This window comes from Panthera onca, chromosome C1 (genome assembly GCF_046562875.1).
Source record: "Panthera onca isolate mPanOnc1 chromosome C1, mPanOnc1 haplotype 2, whole genome shotgun sequence".
Lineage (NCBI taxonomy): Eukaryota > Metazoa > Chordata > Mammalia > Carnivora > Felidae > Panthera > Panthera onca.
Window position 1 is genome coordinate 72,797,789 of NC_138346.1, and position 21,858 is coordinate 72,819,646.

Below are 21,858 nucleotides of genomic sequence, written 5' to 3' on the forward strand. Positions count from 1 at the left end.
TTTCCAGAGGAAGCATTATGGTTGCTAATTTGGAGCAGTTAATACAGAGTATCATTGCATGCAGAATATCTCAACAGGAGTGACTGTCTTCACTCATATGCATTTTATTTTATTTAACTTAAATTTCAGAAAGCAAAAAGGAAAGAGTCCTAATTTGCAGTCTATAACTATCACTTCATCCTGGCTTCTTTTTGTGGAAGTGTATTATTGTCTTTCATTCCCCAGACTCATTAGTCATGACAGAGTATATTTCCGTTAAGACCATAACTTTTGTAATTCATTACTTTTGTAATTTATTGCTGATTTTTCTATATTTTTTCTTTATTTTATCTATCAGCAAATCCTACTGAAATGTTCCTATGTAACTTTGAATTATACTCAATCTATTCCTGTACCTTGTTAATATTTCTTCTTTTCAGTCTTCCTGTTGGCAGACTTTTAACTTTTCCGTTGTTATATAGTTGTTTAGTTATAATTCATGTCATGATTTTCCCTCCTTTTTATGCACTACCATTGTCTGTCCTTTAAACACAAAACTTTTTTAATGTGACCTAATGTCACTTTGTATCAATTTTGGATTTTCTTCTTCCTGTAGAGCCTTAAAGGTTCCAGAAATTAATGTCTTTATCATATTTTCTATCTTTTGTGAAGTGAAATACAAAAATTAAATTCCTTGCTAGAGCAGCCCCCTAAGTCTTTTGCTACCTATTTTATTTTCTCTACAGTACTTACTACTATATGGAATTTTTTTGCTTTTATATTAGTCCTTTATTTATTCTACCACCGCCAGCACTAGAATGTAAGTTTCTTGAAGGCAAGGGCTCTGTCTTAAACATCATTGTTGTCCAGCACCTGGAAGGGTATGTTTGGCATGTTACATGTAAATATTTGGCTACTGACTCACCATCTGCATAAAAAAGAAGACTAAAGCTAAATAGAAACTTCAGTGTCTGTAACCCTTACAATAATTGGAATTATTATTTTGTAAATTTCTCTTTTTAATCTGTCATACATTTTGAAGCATGGCCGTCATATGAATAGATCTATATATATGCTAGATGTTTCTAATATCCCGTACATGCAGAGCCTGTATTTTTTATTGGAGAATTCCTATCAGATAAGTTACTTGGATTCATTTATTGAATAATTGCCCTTACAACATGTGACTTTTTCCTTTTTTCTAAAGTGATATTTTGAAATTGAAATACCACTTGAAAATTAAAAATCATAGCTCTTACTGAACTTTGAATTTTTTCCAAAAATGAAGTCTTGCTAAAAATTTGTCTTTATCCAGAAACCAAGGAAGAAAGCTATGGAAAGTTCTAGCAACAGTGATAGTGATTCGGGTACATCATCAGACACCTCAAGTGAAGGCATTAGTAGTAGTGATTCAGATGATCTAGAGGAAGATGAAGAAGAAGAAGATCAAAGTATTGAAGAAAGTGAAGATGATGATTCTGATTCAGAGAGCGAAGCACAGCATAAAAGTAACAACCAGGTATAAACAGTTTCATTGGCAGTATCCACACATTATGCATATTTAGGAATTAACTGCTTTATCTTGACTGTCAGAGTCCCTAAAGTTTAAAGTTAATCATTGCTGTTAGTTCTTATATTTGCACAAGAAAGAATAGGAGATGGAGAAACATTTATAAAGGGACATTTGGTGTATTTTTTTAGTGAGCTTTATATATCTATCTAAAGTCACTAGAAAAACTTTTTAATTTTTTTTTTAATGTTTATTTATTTTTGAGAGACAGAGAGAGACAGAGTGTGAGCGGGGGAGGGGCAGAGACAGAGAGAGAAAGACACAGAATCTGAAGAGGTTCCAGGCTCTGAGCTGTCAGCACAGAGCCCGAGGCGGGGCCCGAACTCACAAGCCAAGAGATCATGACCTGAGCCGAAGTTGGACGCTCAACCGACTGAGCCACCCAGGCGCCCCAAAAAACTTTTTAAAGTACCCTTTTTCTTCAACTGCTTGATGTTCTTTGTTTTAATAGATATTGAGAAGTTGCTTTTTTATTTTTATTTACAGGTGCTATTACATGGTATATCAGACCCAAAAGCAGATGGACAGAAAGCAACTGAAAAAGCCCAGGAAAAAAGAATACAGCAGCCATTACCTCTTGTGTCTGAGTCCCAGACTCACCCATCATTCCAATCCCAGCAGAAGCAGCCTCAGGTTTTGTCACAGCAGCTTCCATATATTTTCCAAAGCTCTCAGGCAAAGGAGGAATCTGTGAACAAACACACAAGTGTAATACAGTCTACGGGATTGGTGTCCAATGTGAAACCTTTATCTTTGGTAAATCAAGCCAAAAAGGAAACTTACATGAAACTCATAGTTCCTTCTTCTCCTGATGTACTTAAAGCAGGGAATAAAAATACCTCTGAAGAATCTAGTCCTTTGACCAGTGAAATGCGATCCAAACGGGTGAGTTAAAAATTATTTATAAAATAATTTTATTATTAGAAAAAGAGCTTTTACATACTCTTACAATATGCTAGTTTAAATGAAATTCTACTCTTATTTTCATACTTTATTAGTTACCAGGAATAGCATATGCACATCAGATTTCTCTGATTTTATATTTACATATACATCTGCTTAATGTATTTTTGGCACACAATCGTGTCATTTTTCCTGAGGTTTAATGATTTAGCAGAAAGGGGAGAAATACATTTGAATAAGATATACTCCAAATTACTTTTCTTTAAGATCAATGTCCTTTTTTTCTAATATCAATATATTCTTCTTTAAAGAAATGAACTTGAGTCATTTACCTCTGTAGCCCTATACCTTATCAACCACAAACATAAAAATCCTTTATGAAGAATCACTTATTTTAATGTTATTTATTTTTAAGAGAGAGAGAGAACGAATGATTTTATGAAGAATCATTTATTTTAATGTTTATTTATTTTTGAGAGAGAGAGAGAACGGTTGACTGCCCAAGTGGGGAGGGGCAAAGAGAGAGGAGGACAGAAGATCTCAAGCAGGCTCTGCACTGACTGCAGAGAGCATGATGCAGGGCTCAAACTCAGGAACTGTGAGATCATGACCTGAGCCGAAGTCGGACACTCACCTGACTGAGTCTTTACTTGTTCTAAATAACAAGTAAAGAGCAGAAGGATTTTAAACCAAGATCATTCTTGTATCAAATCCCATGATTAAGATGAAATAATTTGGTGTTTCTGAAATGATAATGGTAGTTCATGGGAAATATTTCATGTGAATGGACATTCACATTAGACTCAACTATATGAAATATAAAATATTTTGAGTAATTTTTATTTATACAAATACCAGAACCAATAATCAGAGAATTTTTTCATCTTTATTTTCTTGCTATTGATTTTATATTTCTACATAGTCTACATTCATATGTCTAGTAGAATTCTAGTAATTAAATGACCAGTGCCTTTTATTCTAGAACCAATCCAGAGTAGAGACAAAATATTATGTTTGAACAAAGTATCCTGTCTTTTGATTACAAAAATTATCATTAGACCTCTTAATCCCATTAGATAACTTGTAAAGCTCTTGCTGTTTGCCAGCTGTTGTTTTAAGTGCTGAATATGCATTTACTCATTGGACACTAACATCTGTAAATGCTACTAATATTATAATGCCCATTTACAGATAATCAAATTGAGATTCATAAAAAATAACTCTCCCAAGATCACACTGCTAGTTAGTGACAGAGTTAAAATTCAGATCTAAGCAGTAGTACTAGAATCCTTGTTCTTAACCTCTGTGATAGCTGCCTTTCTCAAAAAAGTTACAATGTCCTTGTCCATTAACTCTTACTGCACTGAGAAGAATTTAAGAACAGGGTCAAAGTAAAATTACATGAACAAATCAGGCTTTGTTGAGAATCTAAATGCATAGTTCTCAAGCCTAAGGATACATTAGAATTACTTGGAAAACTTTAAAAAAAGGAATAATACCTTAGAAGAATTAAATCAGAATCTCTTAGTCTGTTGAGACCAAGGTATTGCACATATCAAAAGCTTTCAAATGTATAGCCAGATTTGAAAACCACTGATCTAAACAGAATGACCAATGGTATAATATCATGCATATGATAATTTGTGATGCTCAATCAGAAGGAGGTATTATTTCTGGCATCACATTATTGCCTATGAGTAAATTAAGCAAACTAAAATTTACACTGTTTGGGTTATTTTAATTTTTAATTAATGTGTATCCTACTTTAAGATAAATTATAGAGCATATTAGGAGTTATTTGTATTTTGAAAGGTTTCTTAATTTTCAAAGAGTTTCTTAAATGTTTCTTATTTAAAGAATTTTATATGACTGCCTGTTAGAAAGTCACTTATTAAACACTTGCTTAATAAATGTGGCCAAGCCAGACTTCCTACACATATGATCTTATGTGATGCTTACAAAATTGTGTGAGGTAAAGAAACTAAAGCTTAGAGAGATTAAATCCCTCACTAACATTGCATAACAATTAAAGAACAGAAGGATTTTAAACCAAGGTCATTCTTAAGGTCATTCTTAAACCAAGCCCATGATTAAGATGAAACAATGTGGTGTTTCTGAACTGATAATTGTAGTTCATGGGAAATATTTTATGTGAATGGACATTCATATTAGACTCAACTCTAAATGACTTTGTGTACTTTTTCTTGGTACCTAGCATTGAGTTAAAGGGTATTTTATAAATATTTTTCTTACATCAGCTCTCTTTCTTTATATGACAGTCTAACATACAGAATTTTGGTTTATTCCTATGATAGTCTCAATTATTTCATGTTACCTGCCATGTATCTGCCTCCCCTACTAGTCTATGATTTTTTTTTAGTATTATTTAATCATTGGCTCTTTCTATACCCTTATAATATAGACATTTAATTCAAATCAATATACATTAATTGGATATAGATACCAGTAGTGAATATTCTTTATCAAGTTTTGCTTAGATTTTTTTATTTTTATTTTTATTTTTATTTTTATTTTTATTTTTATTTATTTATTTATTTATTTATTTATTTACTTATTTATTTATTTATTTTGTGGACTGCAGACTCAGGTAAGGGCTGGGGGAGCAAAAACTTGGAGGAAGCACAGAGCTTCAAACCTGCCTTCCCATACTCTCGTCATCTAAGTGGCTGTCTTAAAGCAGCAAGACATTTGCTGTTGTGCAGTTCTCAATTCCCCCCCCTTCCCTTTTTATGTACCACCTCTAGTATCAAAAAGGACAACATGTTTGCTTTAAAAGAGTAACTGATACAAGTCTTAGGGTGAAATACAGTGATCTTTGGGGTTTTTTTGAAAACCTTCAGGTGTCAATATATGGAAAGTGATTCTTTAGAATTAAGTCAAAATGAATTTCAGAAAATTAAAATATAAAACTAAAGGACAAGGTTTTGTTTTCATGACTGTTTTGATCCTATGTTTAGAAGGAAAATTTACTACCTATAAAAAAAGAGTGCAAAATGATTATATGACATAATTTTGTTCTAAGAAATGAAAACATACTAAATTTTTCAGCTGAAATCTCAGTACATATAAATACTTATATATAATATACAATATTTTTATATTGAAACTATTAAGTAAAATTAAGTATATTAATGCATTTTTACATAATGTATTTTATACAAGAATTTTGCCATGAAGTTATTTTTAAAAGGTAAATGCAATTTAGTATAACTTCCCATATTTAATCACTGAATAAATGCTAATTAAGCATGTTCTTTTTGTGAAGCATCGCCTTAGGTATGAATATTATGTGACAGTCTTTGTTTACAAAGAATTAACTTAATTTTCTAAACTAATACAGTGAGGATATTAAATAAGATAAAGAAGTTTATGTAGGAATTGCATACTGCTTACTAGCACTGCTGCTGTAAAAGATTTAATACATTATTCTATATTGCATTCCATCTGCATTTATACTCTGAAATGCCCACCACAAATTTTTGCTGGCTAGAATGTTCAGAGCCCAGGTTCAATGCTGACAGTGCTACCGATTTTAATTCTAAGGCAACCATTTTCGTTACAGACTTTGACCTTCTGAAATTCAACACTAGACTTAAAATACTTTAATCATTCTACTTAAGTTTTTTAATTTTTTTTAAATGTTTATTTAATTTTTGAGAGAGAGACAGATCATGAGTGGGGGAGGAGCAGAGAGAGAGGGAGACACAGAATCTGAGGCAGGCTCCAGGCTCTGAGCTGTCAGCACAGAGCCCGACACGGGGCTCGAACCCACGAACAGTGAGATCATGACCTGAGCCGAAGTCGGACGTTTAACCGACTGAGCCACCCAGGCGCCCCTCTACTTAAGTACTATTTTAATTATACAAATTTAATAAAGTTCATGTGGTTTTATTCTTATCAAGATTCTGAGAGCCAAATAAGTTTTTATTTCTTATTTATAGATGTAAATTTTATAGCTTAATGGTTTACAAATCGTTTTTTTCCAGGTAAAGTGCACTTTTTCTAAACTGTTTTATTATACTCTTTCTAATGTTAATGTGCTAAAGAGACTCCAAGGTAGACTCCACACAATGTTGAGCCAGCAATCCCAGCAGCTTCATATCATGCATACTGCAGGTAGTATCCGGTAACAAATAAGAGGTAATGGGGTTCAAAGGATAGAAGTCATGAGTGCTTCTGGTTGGAACAAACATGGAAAGCATTTTGGGCTGGATTTTGAAGGATGAGCAAGATTTTGTCAGCTTGCGATTTAGAAGAGGAGGACGTTTCACACAGAGAAAAGGATTATAGCAAAATGCGGAGGTGGTAGAAGTATGACATGAACAGGGCATGGCAAATAGTACAGTTTGACTAGAAAGTTATAATTTGAAAAGTAACTTGAGGCTCAAAATTAAGTATTTAGGCCTTACAAAGTTGTCAGTGACAGGGGAGACACTAAAGCTTTTGACCAAGGTGCTAAAATAGTTTAAATTAAGATAAAAATGACATGAGGATATAGCATATGTTGGGAGTTGTGTGGGAAGAAATGATGGTATGGCTTATGTATGAGCAATATTCTGATGAAAGAGTCCAAAAGACATAGGAATATGGCTGACTTGGAAGAAAGAAAAGTAAAAGATGTTTTCAGCATTTCAAATTTAGATTATTGAGACACAGGGGACCATAGTAATGAGAGAGGGGAAACCTATATTTTGAAGGGACAAAGACTAACTGAATTTTAAATATATATTATGTCTAGCCAAGTTTCAGCAACCAACTAGTCATCACTGCCACTAATTTTAAGCACTTGTATATCATGATTTAAATTTGTATATGAGTAGCCGTTGTCAGATATGGAAGGCAAATACAAGTAATCTTTGTTTTTATGGTACATTGTTGTTTTGTTTTTTAACTTTTGTTTTCACAGGAACAATATAAACAGACATTCCCAGCACAGTTAAAGAAACCAGAGTCATCCAAGAGCTTGAAGAAGGTTATTGCAGCTTTGTCAAATCCGAAAGCAACCTCTAGTTCACCAGCACATCCAAAACAGGCGTCAGAAAACAACCACCCTAATCCATTCTTGACAAATGCACTTTTAGGTAATCACCAACCAAATGGAGTTATTCAAAGTGTCATTCAAGAAGCTCCTCTAGCACTTACTACCAAAACTAAAATGCAGAGTAAGATTAATGAAAACATCGCTACTCCAAGCAGCACCCCTTTTTCCTCACCTGTAAATTTGAGTACAGGTGGGAGAAGAACCCCTGGCAGTCAGACAGCTGTAACCCCCTCCGCCTCTCCCATACTGCATAGTCAAGGGAAGGAAAGAGCAGTTAGCAATAATGTAAACCCAGTGAAAACACAGCATCACCCCCACCCTGCAAAATCTTTAGTGGAACAGTTCAGGGGAACAGATTCAGACATTCCCAGTAGTAAAGATTCTGAAGATTCAAATGAGGATGAAGAAGAAGATGATGAGGAAGAAGATGAGGAAGATGATGAAGATGATGAATCTGATGACAGCCAATCAGGTTATTTTTTATTTTTAAATTTGAAGTATTTCTGTAAATGCTATCTGAACCAAAACATTTTAAGGAGGATCTTAGTTCACAGACTTATAATCATTGTCATTCACTGTGTTTCCCACAGCTATGTGCCTTTCTGTAATGAGCTGGTAAAATATAGGAGGAACTGAAATTGGAAATCCTAGTTAAATTCTCAGCTTTGTTATTCATTTAACATTAAACAAATAACTTTAAATGAATATAAATGATGCAGGAATTAAGAAATCACAAACTTGGCTTAATTTTCATTTAATTCATGACCACTCATTTGTCTTTTCTTTTTCATCTCTTCTACCTGTTTAAGTGTTGCAGCAGGTATTTTCACTGAGGTACAATTGTAGTCACAGTCATTTAGAAAGTGCTAAAAACCTAAATCCCTATGATTGTCCATTAGCAACACAGAATTTGTATAATAACAAGTAGAGTACTCCTTGATTTTATTTTTTAATTCGCTTTCCAGTATTTTTTAAAACTTCTTTCTGTTTTTCTTCTCCTTAACTCTCCTCCTTGTTCCACAGAAGATTGGAAGCATAAAATATAAGATAGTTTAAATCTTAAATACAAAAATGAAATACATATTATAAAAAATATTTGGACTTATTACTGACCCTCCACAAGTCCAATGGTAAATTTTTTAGCTACCAATATAAATAGGAAAATATAGTCAGTTATACAACTTAAAGTATCTAAAGTCGCTCAGTGTAAGAACAGCTTTTCCTGATAATATTTTTTCCTGGGATTCCCATAAACACAACTTTACATGATAGAATATGACTACCATTATTAATAACTTTCGAAGACAGTTTTTATAACAAATTTCAACATAGGCAGATTCCACAAAAGCTGTTATTCTGGGAACCTTTAAGATACATTCCAAGCATCAGGCCTGCGTTTATCAAGTTTAATCCAGGAGTAGATTATACATATCTATAGGAAGAGATACTTTTATAGAACTACATTGCTAGAACAAACTTAAATTATTAAACCATTAAGTGATCACACATAATTATATCAGTAACCTGGTCTTTGGTGAAGCCTGATGAAATCGTGCACCTAAATAGAATAACTGCACCCTGAAAAGTCAAGAATCTCTAAGAAAATGGTTTTCTTTTACCTCAAAGTCCAGATGAAAGAATGATGGTAGTTCCAGACTTCTCTTCCTCATACTGAACCTAGTATACTTCTAAAGCTATTGGAATCTATTAATTTAAATAATCAATTCTATTCCCTCTATACCTTAGTTTCTATATTAAATTAAAAGTGATTTTGAAGCCACTAAGCAGAACTCATCATGTGAATAGTGCCATGTGAGAAGAACTGTTTTATGATTAAAGAGTTGAGTAAAGCTGATACTTTTAATGAATTTTGAGGATTTGTAGTCTGCATACATTGTACTCAAATAGATTGTTAGATAGTAATTTTTACATTAAGTCTTTAGGAAAGTTGCTCAGTTGAGTTCAATCACAGATTCTGATTCCTAAACTATCCCATTTAGATACAAACTGCAAATGTTGGTGATTATCTAGTTATAATATACGAATGCTTCTTTTACTTCCCAGAATCAGATAGTAATTCAGAATCAGATACAGAAGGATCAGAAGAAGATGATGATGATGATAAAGACCAAGATGAATCAGATAGTGATACTGAAGGAGAGAAAACGTCAATGAAACTGAATAAAACAACTTCCTCTGTCAAAAGCCCTTCCATCAGTCTCACTGCTCACCCAACACCTCGTAACCTCCACATAGCAAAAGCCCCAGGCTCTGCTCCTGCTGCCTTATGTTCTGAATCCCAGTCACCTGCTTTTCTTGGCACACCTTCTTCCACACTTACTTCAAGTCCACACTCTGGTACCTATACTTTATTTTTATTATTGTAAAGTAGAAGTCAAACCATAGCAAGAACTCTTATTTATACAGTTTTCTGGGGATGATCTCATTGGACTCAAGCGTGACAGCTAGATTTGAGGTTGGCTAAGAAAGGTCCATGTGTATTTTCAAAGGATATGACCCATTACCATTTTTTTTTCTGTGTTTCCAATTTGAGAACACGATTGATGACAGTTCTTGATTTTGAATACTTTCCTGCTTTGGTATTCAGTTTATGCTTCTAGAATTTAGAATTTGATGGATAGTTGGACTTTTTTTGTACTTTATAAAAATGAGCTCACTTGGTTACTTAAGATACAATTGCATATCTGTCCAACATATAGCCAAATATCATTTGTATTAGTGAGTAGTATTATTATTTCATTAACATGCCACATCTTTTTTTTTCTATTTGACCTTTTATAAACTTCCAGAAGTCTTCATTAAAAGTTTTTACATGAATTCCAAAAGGACTTTTTATTTCTATTTTGGTAGCTAAGGAAATATAGAGATATATAGTAAAATATCATGTTGTTTTATTTATTTCACTCTTTTCTTACAAATGTCTGGTTTTGCTTTCATTTGCCACAGTCCAGTATGATAGTCTGCTAATTTAAGAGGCGTGTATTTGCATTTGTGAAACTTAGTCATTGTCTATAAAGAATTTTACATGTAATCATAATCCTATTTGTCCCTTAGGTTTAAAGACCTGGTAGTAGTTTTGACTATGGATTTATACGAACATAGATGTATAGTATTTTTAAGTGTATGAGCCAGCTGTTGAAATTTTTCAGCATCTTAAAAAGTCATATTCTCAAAGAAAACAACTGTATCTGGTTTTCTGAAACCTCTGTCTTCTATTTTCCTCCTCCTTCTTTAGCTATTTCTTTAAATACAAAATGAGAGGAAAGCTACGTATTTTTGTCTTCCGTTGTATTTTCTTTAGAAAGACCAGTTACTCTGTCATGCAGACCAAAGAAGGAAAAAAGGCCTCTATTTGATACAGTGTTTTATTGAAAATCATCTAAAAATAACCTACAAGTTGCAGAAAGACATTAAATGATTCAAGTCATTAAGATATATTATTTAAAGAAAATTTTCAAAACTATCAAAAAATTATCATCTGTACAAGCTAATCTGTTATGTTAACTGGCTGAATTTTCTTGAAGGCACTTCCAAAAGGCGAAGAGTAACAGATGAGCGCGAGCTGCGTATTCCTTTGGAATATGGGTATGCAAAGTAGGATTTCTCTCGTTGCCTTTCCTCCACATATGTGTGCATGTTTGATTTCTCACTCTCTGCTGTTAGTAAAAGACCTGAATAGACTGCATGGTATTCATTAGAGCAGAAGAGCCAGAGCAAAGGGCAAAGAAGTTAATATATTAGAAAACTGAAATTCAGCTGAACTGCAGTGTTTAGGTATGGCGCATCTGGAATGGAATCACACAGTCAGGTGGGACTAGGACTGAAAAGAAGCAAGCAAGAGAGAGTCATTGGCAAAGGGCTGGGACACAGTTAAGAGTATAAGAGGATTTTGTGAAGATGGGGTTAAAGGACAGTAAAAGCCACTGTGGCAAAACTGGGGGGACTTGCCCAGAGTTTGGCTAAAATGGTTTAGGTGGAACTGAGACTGTTTACATTAGAAGTACATGATCCCCGAGGAGCAGAGAGCCAAGTTCACTTTACTCTTTCCACTTAAAGCTTTTCAGGTGTAAAACATCAGTACACCTTGACACATTACTGAATTGGTCTGAAAACCCAAAGTAATACCAGTTAATGATTTCTAAGAAATTTAATGGAGTTTAATATTTGTAAATTGGGTCTGATTAATTTTTCATTGAATTACTTAGTTAATCAAAATAATGATAAATGTATCTGAGTCGTATGATTAGGGACTTATATTTCTTTTATTTGTATTTTTCCTGCTGTCTAAAAAGCATGTGTTCTTAATTTTTTTTAAAAAAAGCTTTCTTAAAATTAAATATGTTATAACCCTCATTTCTGTTATGTGTAGCTGGCAAAGAGAGACAAGAATAAGAAACTTTGGAGGGCGCCTTCAAGGAGAAGTAGCGTATTATGCTCCATGTGGAAAGAAACTTAGGCAATACCCTGAAGTAATAAAGGTACATACTTTTCACCAAATAACATACATTTGGTGCCTATTACGCATGTTTATGGGAAAGAAAAAGTGCTCTCCTTTCTCAGAAAATATTCTCTTGTATGAGACTAATGTACTTAACCTAAAGTGATCTTCTCTAAACCCATAGCCCCTTGCTAGAATATGCAAAACATTAGTGTCCTGAAGAAAGCTATACATCAAAGCTGGGTTGTAATTATTAAAACCTGAAGTGGAAAAATATGTGATTTTTTCAGTATCTCAGCAGAAATGGAATAATGGATATCTCAAGGGACAATTTCAGCTTCAGTGCAAAAATAAGAGTGGGTGACTTCTATGAAGCCAGAGATGGACCGCAGGTATCCACTTTTTAAAAAGTACAGTCTTTAAAACAAAACGTAGTACCATAACCTAAATGAAGTAAATTTCACTACACTCTGGAGCATTGCCTTTTGTTAGTTAATTCATACAGCTATACATATAACTTTGTGGTTAACACACACCAAGGCTTCAATCCACTATATTCCAGTAACAAGGAGCTTTGACATAACAGATTTCTTTTTCAAATTTTTTAAGTAAACTTTTTCCTGTTTATTAATTTTGTCAACAGTTTTATAATTTATACAGGTATAAAAGTATCTGCATGTTCACATGAAATATAGGAAAACATTAGTTCCCTGAAAGGTAAACTGACTGAAAGGTAAATTAATTTGAATAGGAAAAACATGCTGTTGGAAGTCAGTCCAGAAGGGAATAAAAATATGCCTTAGTTTTTTTGAAAGATCTTGTCCATCTGATTATGCCATGCTACATGATCCATTTTTACGTTGGGGGGGGGTGGTGGGCAGAGGGAGGGAGGGAGGTTCCTTAATATTAGGGACGTAAAATTTCTGCTTTTTACAGAAATTTAATTTTTTAGTTAATTATATACATTTCTGAAAATATCACCATAACTCCCTTTTTGCTTATGAGTTAAGTATACAGCCTTACCAATCAGCACAAAGAACCCACTGTAGAGACTTCATTTCCTATATGTTTCCTTTATTGTTTTGCTTTTGTTTCTTACTTGGATTCAGCTGCATATGGTTAACTGTTCGCTTTAACTTTATCGGCTCCATTGAAAGAGGTCCTAGTTAAGGAGTGAGGAGACCATTCTTGTTCACCCATGAAATAGTTCTGTGATTTCAAACAACATCAGAATAATGCCCCTTTTCCTCAATTTCTTTGTCCGCAAAATAAAGGCAATAATAATTTTACTTCTGCCTCCTAGGATTATGGTGAGGTTAAATGAGATCATATGCATGAAAATGTTTCAAAAGGTTAAATTGCTCAGCCAACTGCAGTTGATATTTTCTTTCTTGATTGAATCTTTCTCCCTTTTGGCCCATTATAATGCACAGAAAGAAATTTTTTTCTGGCAATAAATATTTTCTAGTGTGAGTGGGCAGTTTTTCCATCATATCTTACCCTCTAATTTTATAGTTAGAGAAATACAAAAGGCCTTCCTAATTCTGCAGGAGATTTATTTTGAGAGCTCAAAGATTAGGGGAATTTTCCAGGATCATACAGTCTCAACCAGGCAGAGACATAACTAGAACTCAGGGTTTCTAACAGTGTTCTTTTACATTCAACCCATTACCTATTTTTTATTATTGTCCATGACTTTTTAAGGGACAAGTTATGTCCAAGTCCACTTGTTTCTTTCCTGGTAATTCTAAAATGCCAAAATAGATTTATTTGAGGTTTAGCTTCTTTCCTGAAATATATTCTAGAATTTTTCTCTTTTTATTTTTTAAACTTAAAAAAATGTTTAACTTAAACTAAATCTGCCACCAAACAGATTTTCAGAATTTTGGAGTTATTTTACCCACTTCCATATATGCTGGATCAGTTTCTTGTCACAAAAAAATGTTAGAAGACAATAATTTATTTAAAAATTCGAATCATTCTTTAATCTTTTGGCTCATGTTATCAAATCTTTACTTGTCTTATTTCTGCCAAAGATATCCTTATGTTTTTAAGTTAAATAGATTTTTGTTCTGAGAGAAAAGCTAATTACTGTTCAATACATAAAGGATTTTTAGTTTTGTATCAGTGATAATTAGACTTAATCTATAAAGCCTCATTAAGCAGAGTAAAATGTTCTTTGACATCCATTCACTTTTTATTAAGCATAATCAGTGTTTTCCAAATGCATATTGCTTTGTTGAGAGATCAATTCATCAAGGAAATATGATGAATTACTAAATCTAGAATATGTTAAGCTGCCAACATTTCAGTAGATTGCTCAGGGAAAATATTAGCAATTTTGAGAGCACTTCTGTCAGTTTAAAAAAATTAGGAAGTTGGATTCGTTTTAAGATACTTTCAGAGAACAAAAATTAAAGGTAAGTAACCCAAAAAAGTTTAGTTAATTAATTAGAGATACATATAGTACATACAGTTGTAGAACCGTATACATTTCCATATATGATCAAAATGTATAAGATATAGGTAATTAGAAATGTATATAATTATGTAAAATTTTCTATGAAAATGAACAAAGATTATAGATTTTTGTTAGAGAAACTATGATCTGTAATAATTTGATATGCCTAAACTTTGTAGAAGATGTAAAATATAGTTTGTCCAAGCCACTGTTGCTATGCAGAGATGATCTGTATGTGTTTACAATATGTCTGCCTTTATACAAATTCTAGAAAGGGAATGATGACTGTATATATACTGAAAAACAAAACTGCATATTGGAAAGACTGAGAAGAAATTTGTCAAAATTTTAATGATAGATGTAATGATTGGTGATACAATGGATCATTGTTTTTCTTTTTACTTCTTACAAGTTTCACATTTTCTAAATGTGCTTGTATTACATACAACGTGAAAAGCAACTTTCAATTAAATAAATACATATGGTGCGCCTGGGTGACTCAGTCAGTTAAGTGTCCGACTTTTGGTTTTGGCTCAAGTCATGATCCCGTGGTTTGTGAGTTCGAACCCCACGTCAGGCTCTGTGCTGTTAGTGTGGACCCTGTTTGGGATTCTCATTCTCTCTCTCTCTCTCTCTCTCTCTCTCTCTCTCTCTCTTTCTTTTTTCTTTCCTTTTTCTTTCTCTGCTCTTCCCATGCTCATGCTCTCTCTCTCTCTCTCAAAATAAATAAATAAACTTAAAAAAAATAAATAAATACTTCAATCCCTTCTAATAAAGCTAAGCATTCAGTTTTCCAAAGGCATGGAAGTTGTACATAATGATTTCAGATATTACTGCTACAGTTTTCCAAGCCCCATTTATCTATTTTGGGTGTTTAATATTTGCAGACTCATTGCTATTCTTAGTCCCTTTCCTAAACATTTGCATTGGAAAAATAAACTTTCTCCATCATATTTTTCCTTTTCCTCTTAAACTTATCAAAAGTATCCAATATTAGTTCTGTAAGTTGTTACTTTGCTCAAGGCATTTCAAAAATTTCAACAGTGGTAATGCAAAGCTCTATATTTTTTTTACAAATGAAATTAATGGAGTTTCTACTAGAAGATAATTCGAGTCTGCAGTAGAGAACCATGGTTTTTTTGTAGCAGTTATTTTTCAACTCAAGATTATTTCTGAACTTAAGAGAGAGTATGCATATATTTATTAACAGCAAGCATCTGAAAATATTGACTAACTTTGGATATAATACAGTGGGATGAGAGGTATGAGAACTTACATTTATTGAAATTTAAGTAAATTCATCATTAAAGGACAATCTAATGATTACTTTCAAAAATAAGAAAGCAGGGTGCCTGGGTGGCTCAGTCAGTTAAGCATCCGACTTCAGCTCAGGTCATGATCTCACTGTGAGTTTGAGCCCCATGTTGGGCTCTATGCTGACATCTCAGAGCCTGGAGCCTACTTCGGATTCTGTGTCTCCCTTTCTCTCTCTGCTCCTCCCCCACTTGCACTCTGTCTCTCTCTCTTAAAAATAAATAAATCTTAAAAAAATATTTTTTTAAAGTAAAGAAAAGCCTTTAATTCAGAGTTGACACAAGAGATGGTGAGAAAAGACTCTATTCATTATCAGTGTTATTTATTTCAGTCTATAAATGTGGTAAATATTTATAGAATCAGCTACTTGTCAGTATCTATTGATACTTACATGTCAAACACTTCCTACAGGCTTCTATAAAAACTGTGATTTTAGGGATAATAGGCTTCATGGAACAAAATGAACAATATTATAAGGCCATGGTTTACTAGCTGGCTACCTTCTATGTTAGTCAGTGAAACCCTTTTGAAAAGAGTATAAGGTAAATAAATTTTTTATAGATTTCTGCTTCATCACATTATAAAGAACTTATTGAACCTAACGTTTGTCATTGTTTTCATTTTATTTTGGTTTTGGGTGTCAGGATAATAAAAAGTAAGGATGAGCTAGGCATACGTTGGTAAATATAAAATAAGATTTTTATTTACCTAAATATTATATTTAGGTAAAAGAGTATTCATATTTTATTAGGAATATATGAAGGCTTCACAATAAATTATTAATGACATAGATTATTTGAAATATATGATAATCTACTTTAAAAAGTATTGTTGTGAACTGCAGAGAAGAAAACATTTAAGCATAAGTATAATGATAAAATTATTTTTCAACCAGTATGTTCACATGCATAGACTAATGAATGTTTACTGTATTCAGGCTGTAAAAAAAAAAAAAAAAAAGAAAAAGAACGATGCACAGAAGGAACGAGTTAAAAGTGACTTAGAAAATATTGCTTTTCTATTTGAGATGTATATATTTTTAAAAGATATATATATATATATATATATATATATATATATATATATATATATTTTAATGGCATAAGACCATGAGAAAAGAAAGATATTTATTGTTCTTACTGAAAAGAACCATTTTTCTTAGTCATTTAATCAATAAATATTTGTGGCAAATACTTAATGTGCCAGGCATTTTTCCCCAAGGTAAATTTTCCTTAAAGGCATTTACCATAAAGAAAACGGTGAACACATTTCACTACAGAAGTGAACTTGAAGGCCTGGCTTTGAAAAAACAAAACAAAGCAAGTGTTTGTAGAGAAACTAAAAAGTACAAAAGAAATAAAAGTTATGATTACTGGCTTAAAGAGGTAAAACACTAAGTACAATGCTATCAAGTTAAAATCAGGGTTTTATTAGTAAGGAATTTAGGGACACTTCACAATAAAGCAGACAACATACAGTCTCTGGCAAAGATTATAATGCTGGTAATTATTTCATATAAGTAAAGAACAAAAGATTGGGAGTCAGCAACCAGGGTTCTAATTCAACTCTGCTGTTAACTGTCACACCTAATGCAACATAGCTGTGGGGCTATATGGACACTGAGAACATGAAAGATCAGTACCAGAAATCTAAAATACTGAAAATTTATGTCACTAATCTACCAGGTAGGATTTCTGATGGCTAGGCAAGGGCCTATACTAGGAGGCCAACCGTATGAATCCAAGTGTGCAGTTAAGGAAGTATTTGAAGGTCGTGACTCTTAGAGGGTAACCTACTGTGAGTAACTGGAAAGCAGGGCCAGCCTTGTGGAACAATTGTATCAAACCACATCTTTCTCACTGGTTTTTAATAGATGATACCCATCTCCCAGGAGATAATCTTACTCTTTCACATCTTTGAAATGCTATTTAGTATATGATATTAATAAACTATATGATTACAGTGGATTAAGAATCCCTAATGCTGTAAAGTTCATGGTACATAAAGTTCTCACTACCTACTTCTGGCACCATAAAGTAGCCAAATATAGACATAATGCTAAATTATGAAATAAGCATAAGGAAATTCAACAGAACTTTGATTTTTCTCATGATACTAGCTTTAGTGTTTTCTTAAAATAGGAAGTCCTGTCAAAAATATTTGATGCCTCACTTTGCCTGTGCTCTTAAGATTTTTTCTTAGACTCCTGTCAGGATAATTCAGCATCCTATGTTGCTTTGAAAAACTGAAACCTACTTTTCTAGGCCTTAGTATCCTCACCTGTGATGTGCAGTATATATACCATAGGTCTTTAAGATCAATTCCCTTTTAGGTATCACATTCTAAAAGCTTTTTTATAAACTAATTATTGGGAAGTAAAGTATTCTGAAAGTACACTTACAAAGAAAAAGTAGTGAAAACATCAGTTTTGTTTACTTGAACTGTGGTTAAATTTACTGAAAACTAGCCTGAAATCAATTTGGTAAATGATCAATTCGCTGAATGACTAACAAACCTAAAATTGACAGATCAAATATCTTACTCCAGCTTTAAAATCTTCACCTCAGCTGTTTTACTACCAGAGTCAAAGACTGGAATAGAGAAATAGGTCCCAATCCAGAAAAATAAGAGTAAAATTTATCCATTCACTTATATAACATTGAGCATTGGAGAAGTATTAGGCATCTCCAATATTAACATGGGAAATTGACTTTTAGTGGCCCAGCACTGCAAATCCATGCTGAAATTGCTGCAGCAAAGTCTTCGTGATATAAAAACTTAAAAAAAAACAAAAACAAAAACAAAATCAGTGACTTGGCAAATAGATTACTCAGTGAATTGACTTTTGGTGGACTGGTTTTCTTCTTTTACTTACATACTCTTTATCCCCTAAATAAGTCAGCCTACAAGTATGTAAAATCAAACACAATGGGAGCAACAAAACAAAGATAAACTCATATAAAATTGAAGCAGGAATGAGACTTGAGAATACATTTCATTAAAACTTGAACATATTGCTGGTAAACCACAAATTGACATTAGCTGCCAGTAAAATGTAGGATCCTAGTTAATTACACAATTCAGTGTAAAGGAAAAAACGAGTAAATTGCTCATGAGATGTTCAATAATACTTTGGAGTATCATTTATGAAGAATAATGGAAACGTTGAAATACAAAATCATATGTAGATTCAATTTCATATAATTTTTGAATTTCTGAATATAGAAAACATTTTTAAATTATTCATTTAAAATAAATGGTTTTTTTAAGCTCTATTTAGTTTTTAAGATGTAAAATACCTGAGAGTAATGATTTTATTTGCAGGTTTTCTCAAGTATTTTTTCATCCTGTATCTTCAGTTTGTTCAGGATGAAAAAAACCTCACTATCATTTCCCTTTTCCATGTTACCTAGAGACCCCTCCCAACTTTAATCACCTCTCTGGTCTCCATTCAGACTTTTCTCTTTCATATACAGGTAGTCTTCCCTCCTGAAAGACCAATGTAATCACCTTTCTTTCCAACTCTAATTCTCAAGCCCTAATTCAGACCATCATTATTTTTTTTAAGTGGACAATTCCGACAACTTCTTGTCCCAACCTCTAAACCCTTTTTCAAATTTATTACAACTCAGCACGGTACATTAGAAGATTCTCATTTACCTTTAGAGACTGTTATGTCTTGTACAAACTAGGTGCCTCAACACAAGTTTATAAAACCTTACAGCCTTTTTAAAAAAAAAATTTTTTTTTTTTTTTAATATATGAAATTTACTGTCAAATTGGTTTCCATACAACACCCAGTGCTCATCCCAAAAAGTGCCCTCCTCAATACCCATCACCCACCCTGCCCTCCCTCCCACCCCCCATCAACCCTCAGTTTGTTCTCAGTTTTTAACAGTCTCTAATGCTTTGGCTCTCTCCCACTCTAACCTCTTTTTTTTTTTTTTTTTTTTCCTTCCCCTCCCCCATGGGTTTCTGTTATGTTTCTCAGGATCCACATAAGAGTGAAACCATATGGTATTAATGTTTATTTATTTTTGAGAGAAAGAGTGAGACAGAGCATGAGTAGGGGAGGGCCAGAGAGAGAGGGAGACACAGAATCGGAAGCAGGCTTCAGGCTCCGAGCTGTCAGCACAGAGCCTGACCACGAACTGTGAGATAATGACCTGAACCGAAGTCAGATGCTGAACCAACTGAGCCACCCAGGCACCCCAAAACCTTACAGTCTTATATTTTACTTTTATAGTGCAGTGCAGACAATATGGTGTAGTATGCTTATTATTTTGTTTAGTCTTCTGAAATAAAACATAAATCTTTTTTCTTCTCTCTGTAGTATTTATAGAAATGAAGGTGTTACTGCTAAAGTTTGAAATTAGTAACTCTTGAAAGCAGAATAATGTAAAATAGGCAATCTGTCACCATCCCCATCGTGTTGATCATCTGTTTTCTTTGTATCCATTTTCTTTGTATCCATGTCTTAGTCAAGAAAGATTATTTTCAGGAGCCATTTACTATGTTAGTCTTAGAAATTAAGAAAAAATAATACGCTAACTCTCTTGATGCATAATTTTTTATTGACAAAAAAGCTTATAGCATATGAATCAAGTGATATAAATTCTGTTTCCTTTTTCTAAAGAAACATTCATCGAGAAAAATACTTTTTCTTTTTCCTTCTCACTTATTTTGACTACTCCATGAATTAAGGATGTATTTTAAGCTTCAGGTTTTCCTTACAGTCTATTTCTCGTTTTCTGAAACCCAGGAGTCAGAAGACTGTATATGTAGCACAATATATGCAGTTCCCTTAACAAGTATTTACTTTATAAATGCCGAGGGCAAAAATGTAAATGAAAATGTCACTATATTTGGTAAATTTTGGACACCAACATAATCTATTCCTTTCTTGACGTAGGTATGTTTTCCTAGCTGAATAAAACATAACTATGTAAAAATTGTAACTGAATAAAAAAATAAATTGATAAAACCCTTTAAATTTTGGCTTAAGTTGACTTTATGATTAATAAGATAGTTTAAAAACTGAATGTAGATTCCTTTACAGACTCTTTTATTAGTCTCTCTCTTCTCCAAGTGTCACAAATGTCACTTCTCTATTTTTCAATTTATGTGATGCATACTGCCTTGGTGCCTAAAAGCATAACAGAAAAATGAAAATCTAAATGAATCAAAAGCTTCCCATACTGGTAAACATAAAACTGTTTTGATGATTTTCTTCTCAGTGGTTTGTGGCATTAAAATGCAGTTCATAGAACTGTTGTTCCTATTGACTTCATTTGAAATCTGAGGAAAAAATTTTTACTTCCTTCAGAATTACTTTGTAAAATTAGGGGTGCCTGCGTGGCTCAGTTGGTTAAGCATCCAACTTCGGCTCATGTCATGATCTTGAGGTCCGTGAGTTCAAGCCCCACATCGGGCTCTGTGCTGACAGCTCAGAGCCTGGAGCCTGTTTCAGATTCTATGTGTCCCTCTCTCTCTGCCCCTCCCCACTCACTTGCTATCTCTCTCTCTCTCTCTCTCTCAAAAAATAAACATTAAAAAAGATTTTTTAAAATTATTTTTCACATGAGAATTACTGAAAATAATTAGTATAGATATTATTTTTAACATACAAATATGGGTTATATGCATTTGGGTTTTTTGACACAATTCTTCTGTGACACAATCTTGGTCATGCATGCTTTCGTAGCTGAATATTGTTGTCAGTCACTTATCAAATATAAAAACATCTTTGTAACATCAATCAATTACATGTAGAGGTTAAGAGCCCAGGTTTTAGAGTGAGATAGTCCTAGGTTCAAAATACAGTTCTATTCCTTGTTGCCTCTGTACCTCAGGAAATTATTTAACCTTACTGGGTGTGAATTCCCTCAGTTGTAATGTTGGAACAATAAAACCCACCATATTAGAAGTGTTGTGAACATTAATGTATTGAAAATGCCTGGAACAAAGCACAGTGCTTGCAATGTGGGATGTAACTTTCATCCAGGATGGTAGCAGGAGTAGTATTTGTATTTTTAATGCCCATTGAATGAGATAATCAAGATTTCTTGCCCCAGATTAGGAATTATGGAATAAAAAGTAACTCAACAACT

The 21,858-nt window shown here is 33.1% G+C and overlaps 1 protein-coding gene across 24 annotated transcripts in view; it reads left to right on the forward strand.

The window, feature by feature from the left end:
* The window catches only part of BAZ2B (bromodomain adjacent to zinc finger domain 2B), a 434,969-nt gene that overhangs the window by 331,870 nt on the left and 81,241 nt on the right, over nucleotides 1-21,858 (forward strand). For 14 of the 24 annotated variants that reach the window (XM_078451217.2, XM_078451213.2, XM_078451224.2 and 11 more), the window contains 7 exons: nucleotides 1,295-1,498; nucleotides 2,036-2,434; nucleotides 7,380-7,986; nucleotides 9,579-9,872; nucleotides 11,060-11,120; nucleotides 11,905-12,013; nucleotides 12,264-12,365. In XM_078451217.2, the coding sequence (XP_078307343.1) occupies nucleotides 1,295-1,498; nucleotides 2,036-2,434; nucleotides 7,380-7,986; nucleotides 9,579-9,872; nucleotides 11,060-11,120; nucleotides 11,905-12,013; nucleotides 12,264-12,365 (1,776 nt within the window). The remainder of the gene's footprint in view (nucleotides 1-1,294; nucleotides 1,499-2,035; nucleotides 2,435-7,379; nucleotides 7,987-9,578; nucleotides 9,873-11,059; nucleotides 11,121-11,904; nucleotides 12,014-12,263; nucleotides 12,366-21,858) is intronic. The other 10 variants (XM_078451223.2, XM_078451225.2, XM_078451231.2 and 7 more) reach the window with 4 other exon arrangements.